This window comes from Silene latifolia, chromosome Y, assembly GCF_048544455.1.
Source record: "Silene latifolia isolate original U9 population chromosome Y, ASM4854445v1, whole genome shotgun sequence".
NCBI lineage: Eukaryota > Viridiplantae > Streptophyta > Magnoliopsida > Caryophyllales > Caryophyllaceae > Silene > Silene latifolia.
This window is the reverse complement of record NC_133538.1, coordinates 424,694,011-424,701,276: the sequence shown is the minus strand read 5'-3', so window position 1 is coordinate 424,701,276 and position 7,266 is coordinate 424,694,011. Positions and strand designations below refer to the sequence as shown.

Below are 7,266 nucleotides of genomic sequence, written 5' to 3'. Positions count from 1 at the left end.
ATAAACTCCAGATTTTTATCTGTTAAACAAACCTCTTATTACCAGGCTCCACATTCCATAATGTCGAAGCCATTTTCACCATGACCCAGATACAGAGTCTTCAAAAAAAAAACATTGCTCCCTGGAACGGAACATGCACATTTCATTCTTAGAGTCCACTTTTTAGTGTGCTCACATAACAAGAAACATTTCCACAAACTGTGCCTCTTCGATTCATGATCAAGAGGTAATTCTCTCCAATCAACTTTCGAGTCACCAAACGGAATTCACCGTCGTGACCCTCAGCTCCAGATTTTTATTTGTCAAACAAACCTTTTATTACCAAGCTCCACATTCCATAATGTCGAAGCCTTTTTCACCCTGACCCAGATACAGAGTCCTCAAATGCTTTGCTACCGAGAACGGGACATACCCAATCTACCCTTAGGGTCCACTTTTTACTGTGCTCACATGATAAGGAACATTTTCACAAATTACGCCTCTTCGATTCATGATCAAGGAGGAATTATCTCAAATCAATTTCTCGAGTCACCAAATGGAGTTTACCGTCGTGACCCTCACACTTTAAGGTCCTAACAACTCGCTTAGGCACACATTCAGACGAGTCACCAAACGGAGTTTACCGTCGTGACCCTCACACTTTAAGGTCCTAACAACTCGCTTAGGCACACATTAAGACGAGTCACCAAACGGAATTTACCGTCTTGACCCTCACACTTTAAGGTCCTAACAACTCGCTTAGGCACACGTTCATACTTATGACCTGGTTTGATTTCACATCACGTGAATACGTAGGCAGTCCTTCGAGGACACAACCATACACCTCAAAATCACTTTAAGGTCCTAACAACTCGCTTAGGCAAACACTTTCAGAACAACGATCTGGTTTGATTTCACACCATGTGAATACGTAGGCAGGGCTTCAAAGACACAACCATACCCCTCAAAATCACTTTAAGGTCCTAACAACTCGCTTAGGCACACACGCTCAGAACTACGACCTGGTTTGATTTTTCACACACGCGAATACGTAGGCAGTCCTATTACAAGGGCACAACCGCATACTCCTTTAACAACCCTTTCCAATTTTCAATCCTCAATAACCAGCTCAGAACTACAATCTGGTTTGATTTCGCAAACACGCGAATACGTAGGCAATCCTCCAACAAGGACACAACCGCACACCCATTTCAATCTCAACCATCAACATCAATCCTCAAAAGCAGCCCACCCAGCTGCAAAAATTAAACCTCTTTACTGGGGGCTTCTTCCTTAAGACGTCGCCCATTCATTGTTTTGTCAAATTCCAACCTTCTCACTCTGGGGGGCTTCTCTTTCAAGACGCCACCCATCCTTTACCCTCAAACATCTTTCGAGTCTCAACTACAGTTCAAAATAAAACCGCTCATAGCCTAGTGCTCGGTTCGGACAATGACAAGGTCTTGGTTCCGCTCTCCGAATCATCAAAATTCGAGAAGGGATCTCAAACAACCAAACAAGGGCAAAGATGTCTGGAGAAGATAATCAATTCATATTCCCCAGCTGAGCGGACCGTCTACTCCGAGGATTTGATGCGCATTGTCACCCTTTCTTGGCTAGGGAGTTGCACTTATATGTGCAAAGTCTGTCAGAGTCACCCCCGTGTCGTGTCGATACCAAGTTTGTATCACGTTAACGACCGCCTGTTTGTCTGTCTGTCAGTATACATCTGTATGAGTCAATGTCGCAACAGTCACGTGTCTCCAATTTATCAAATCACAGATCTAAGCTTCACAACTTTCGAAACTTCTATCTCCCCTCGCGTGAGATATTACATGCAAGTTGCTTATATGCTAACTGCTCACATGTTTATGTACTTACGTACTTATATGCTTGCATTCAACGTGTTTGTCTATGAGACTGCGGATTTGTGTGGTCACTAACCATGCAGGTAATCTTGAGAAGACAAACTCACTCCAGCTGAGTACTGGGTTCTTCCTAAAAAACGGCGACCCATCATGTCCAAGAGCTTTAACCCCGCCGATTACATGACTTACGCTACCTCCCAGTGAGCAACAACCCATATCCCCGGCGAGTCCTGAGAAGTTTCCAACTCCCCAGCGAGTGCCGATTTTTAAATAGATGTCACACATGCAATTTTCCACAGTCGATCATTCGACCATAGATGGCTGGAGAGCCATACAACGCATATGGCTGGTGAGTCTTTGTCCGCAAACAAGATACAACTCAAGGACGTATCCCAAAGATGCCTCCGGTACGACTCCTTTTCACAAGCTGGCGAGCCTTTGTCCGCAAACAAGATACAACTCAAGGACGTATCCCGAAGATGCCTCGGGTATGACTCCTTATCACAGCTGGCGAGCCTTTGCACGCACACAAGATACGACTCAAGGACATATCCCGAAGATGCCTCAGGTATGAGTCCTTCATATGGCTGGCGAGCCTCAAAATGCACCACCTTCAACACCGGCTGGCGTGCCTTTGCACGCACATAAAATGAAATTCAAGGACATATCTCGAAGATGCCTCAGGTATGACTCCTTCCTATGGCTGGCGAGCCTCAAAACGCACCACCTTCAACACCGGCTGGCGAGCCTTTGCGCGCAAACAATTCAAGGACGTATCCCGAAGATGCCTCAGGTATGACTCCTTTTTATGGCTGGAGAGCCTTTATACGTAGTCTAATAGATTTTAAAAGACCCGGATCGAAGTCGAGAGACTTTAAAATGTTCCCGACGGCAGGTCCTTGACTCGAATCCCCGAGTTGCCTTGACTTCGCAATGGTCTTCAGGTTGTAATATTCGATTGACCTGAAGATCATACTTTGACTTTTGCCCTGTCTAAGCCTCAGTCAAAGTGGAGGCTCTGTAGATACCCAGTATCTGCACCTTCTAAAAACCACCCGATGATGATCGGACTATAACGTGTTTTTGATTTGCGTGCATGGATTGGCTATAAATGAGACAGTTTAATGCACTACTCGGATATGAAAAATGATTTCAAAAGTTTTCAAACCTCATTTGCATTAAAATAACACTATATAGAGTTAAAACCGTCTTCAGGCCCAAAACCGACTCAAAAACCCGCAACTCGAGTTAACCTGAGTCAACCCGAGTCAACCCGAGTCAACAATCTCAAAAATAATGCCATGAATGTTTTCATTATGTCATTTCCATTAAAATGACCCTAATTAGAGTCACAACCGACACTGGGCCAAAAACCGACTCGAAATTCAAATCCCGACTCACACGGCTCAAACCCGAGTCAAGCACACAAAACACCTACATCAAGTAACACCAAAATCATCTTATTAGATGCCCATATTGTTACACGACATCTTATATGAATGCCACATATCAACAATGGATGGAGAATTGGCCACGTCCAAATTGAAAGGGACAATACACCCATTTCCAACACGAGGTGGCTCGCGCCTCTTTAGGCCATCTGCTTAGCCTCTAAGCAAAATCAACCGACCTACCACCCCACATTTATCTATAAATACCCACCATCACACACCATAATCTTCACACGAGAGTCCGCCCCCTCCTTCTCCTTAAACTTCTAGACCCGACTTCCTAAGTCACAAAATCGACACGTGTTTACGACATACCGATCGTAAACACAAGCCTTACTCATTTTATTTGGTACCGTCGCCGTGCATTCGACCAACCCATTTGACCAACTCAACATTAATCAACATGTTTTAATTAACCTTTTCAACATATTTTCAAAACCAAATCCTTTTTTAAGGCACTCTTTTAAACTTCTTTGATCGCGAGTAGTCACAACGAGAAAACCGTCTCTAAAGTCGTCTACCATGCAAACATCAAAATACGTAAGTTTGAGGGTGTAAATATCTCACTTTAATTCATGTCTTTACTGTTTTGATGAGTTTATAAGCATGAACAATGCATAACACGATTCAAATTTAGGTTAGACTAGCCAAAATCGAGTTTTGGCCTGAGACAGGAGCTCCTTGCTATGCAGGGAGGCTCGCGCCTCTTGTGGGTGTCCAGGTCAGACTCATCCGTGTTTGTTCTCGTCTTCCCTCTTTATTTCTTTCTTATTTGCAATCGGTTTTTACCATTTTAAATGTTTCAAATCGTTTTTATGACAAACTTTTTAGCCATAAATTATAATTACCCTTGGTTCCATATACCATGACGGTTTAATTCGTGACTCGGTGATATTAATAGGTTAATTACATTTTAAAAGAAATCCTTTTTCTTTTATTTACCATTTTAATTCATTTTTATGATAAACATATTTTGACCATTATAAAAATCATCCTTGGTTCTTTATACCATGACGGTTTATTCCGTGACTCGATGATATTATTGGTTAATTACATTTTAATGGGTATTTTAACACCCTTTTCTTTTATTTATCATTTTTTCTCATTTATTTACATTTGCAAACATATTAGTCATAATTCATAATCATCCTTAGTTCTTTATACCATGTCGGTTTAATACGAGTACGATGACAAACTTGACTAATTACAAATAATTGAACTTAACATAATTAGTTCAAATCAAACATTTTCCTTTTACACATTTTAATATGTTTTTCAAACTTGCAAATCCGACAACGAATATTACTAACACAATAGTAATTATTCCGAGTCAAGCAAATGATACCTGCAAATCATTCATTACAAAAAATGGTTTTAAACAACCTTTTTACAACCAGGAGACACCTCTTGGTTCGTCTCATGGCTCGCGCCCCAAGGCCTCCTGTTTTCATCTTTTATAAACCTGGGCAGAGCCCCTTCCCTCGCCAATAGGCTCGCGTCACAATGGGGCTGCCTGACACTACTCTGTCTCGTTTTAGCACTTGTCTAGGACGATCCCGATTACGGTTAACCCGAATATGTGACGGATCAGATTGACAGTTTTACGTTTTTACACTTTGTCATTTGATACCCTTTTTCCAATAGTGGATCGTGTTAAGCACCATAATCCGAATACAGTAAATGGATGTTTAATTTCCGTTTTCACATGTAAATCAATCTAAATCCAACTTGACGTATTATGCTTGATATTTGGATTAACAAACCGACTTAGAAAGCTTACATGTTAGGTTAACACTTTTGGATGTGCATTCATGCATTTACCGTTTTATCAACTATTGCACTTAAACAACCACGATCGATCATTAGAGGCCGCTAACGCGGGCGGGATTGGGTGTCCGATTAAAGGGCTTCCCAATACGTACCCTCACCCCTTACTCAGAACCTTCGGATAGTGGATGGCCTTATCTAGGGCGTACGAGAGTCATTTTAAGCATATAATGCTAAAAGGGGGACGAGTCCTTATCTTTAGTACCTATGTCAAACACCGCTTTTTGCCTTAGTTGACCTAGGTATAAAGTGGATTCGAACGGGTTCCAAGCATCCCACAAATGCTTGGTGGTGACTTTGAACATCTCTGCATCGTTTCGAGACCTTTACCGAGATGAAACCGACCAATATAAAGCGATTCGGTCAAAAGCATTTTTACGTCACCGAGCGTGGCTTTCTACACCGCTGCATGTCCATAGATTGGCTTGGCGTGCAGGTGGCCCATGACCGCAGATTGGTAGGTAGCCTAAATCCATAGACCGACCTATGGCCCATGTCCATAGGAGGACAGTCCAGGCACCAGGATGTGGCACCGCCGAGCCCTACCAGCATCATGATAAGCGGGCTAGATACTCTGGCGAGGACCATCAGAACAATGCAAAGAGAAAATAGGAGCATGAGATTTCAGATGGAAGTATATTACAACCTCCTCCGGGCCCAGATCGATGAGCTACGACAACAAGCTCTCTGTCCAGCGACCTGGACGCAGGATGTTAGATTCAGAGAAACACCAACAGTAGGCAGAGAGAGGAGGCAGGCATGCCTGCTACAGCGGGATGTGATAACTCGGCTAGATATGGAAACCACACCGCAGCCGAGGAGAGGTATGATTCCAGTGGGATTGGGGGCACTAACACCGGATGACGAGCCAACACGCCAGGAACTAACACCCATGTCAGGTACTCTACCTCCAAGTGATTTTATTCGTTCTGACAATCTCTCTGGCGCAGGTATAGGGGAGCGCCAACAGGGCAGGTTGACATCTGCAGCCTCGCCAGCCGTAGGGCCAGTCCTGAACGGATCAGAATATGCGTGGGCAAGTAGCTTGGGTCCAACAACATCGCAGATGCACGTGATAATAGTAACCGAACAACAGAATCTCGCAGGAGCTACGGATCTGTAACCACAGGTGCACCATCAACTCATACGAAGGGAGGCCTATATAGAGCAGTAGTACCAGGAACTACGCAGCCTCCTCCGGAGAGTCCCAGGAATGCCTCCACCCATGAAGATGGCAACACTAGACAGCTATGCTGATTCACCCTTCACTGACGCTATAGCTGCTGTGGCTTTTCCAAAAGGGTTCAGTGTCCCGACAATAACTCTTTTTGATGGGACCACAGATCCCTGTGATCACATTAGCCAATATAAGCAAAAGATGATGGTGTCTGCATCAGCGAGAGTCTCGAAAGAGGCGTGTATGTGTAAGGGATTCGGTTCAACCTTATCGGAAGCAGCGCTACAATGGTTTGTTAGTCTACCCAACAAATCTATATCCTCATTTGCTGACCTGGTCAACGCATTCAACCAGCAATTTGCCAGCAGCCGGAGGACTCCAAAGCAGCCAAGTGATCTTTACAGGATAGTCCAAGAAATTGGGGAGTCAATCAAGGACTACGTTACCAGGTTCAATACAGAAAAAGTTGCCATACGGGATTGTGACACGTCCACAGCAATTAATGCCTTCAGTCAAGGCTTAGATAAGGAATCAGATCTATACAAGGAATTAACGATGCATCCCTGTGAGAGATTCGAGGAAGTTCAGCAGCGCGCAACAACGGCATTAAGGTTGGAAGAAGATATACTATCTAGAAAAGGAGCAGTGACTTTCAACAGAACGAGTAGGAAGGCCCCAACAGAGAAAAAAGACAAGAGAGCTAAACCATACAGTAGGCCCAACATCATCAAAGTGGCATAGAATCTCAACAAGTGGAAGATTCGCAATATCCCCCCAGCTTAGCTGAGTATGGGTTCAATTCAGGAATGGAAGGTTTGTTAAAAGCATTGAAGAAGTTGGGTGAGCAGGTAAGATGGCCTAAGCCACCTATGCAAGACAGGCTTAATGACGACCGGGACCGCAGCAAAGAGGTGTGAGTGGCATCAGGATATATGACACCGAACAGAAGATTGTTTCAGGCTGC

General features: G+C 43.8%; 1 protein-coding gene across 1 annotated transcript; it reads left to right on the top strand.

Annotated features, from left to right (window-relative positions):
- Positions 1-6,356: 6,356 nt before the first annotated feature.
- LOC141632481 (uncharacterized) lies at positions 6,357-7,043 on the top strand. The gene has a single exon (XM_074445027.1). It carries the CDS (start codon positions 6,357-6,359, stop codon positions 7,041-7,043), a length of 687 nt encoding a protein of 228 aa, XP_074301128.1.
- Positions 7,044-7,266: the final 223 nt, after the last annotated feature.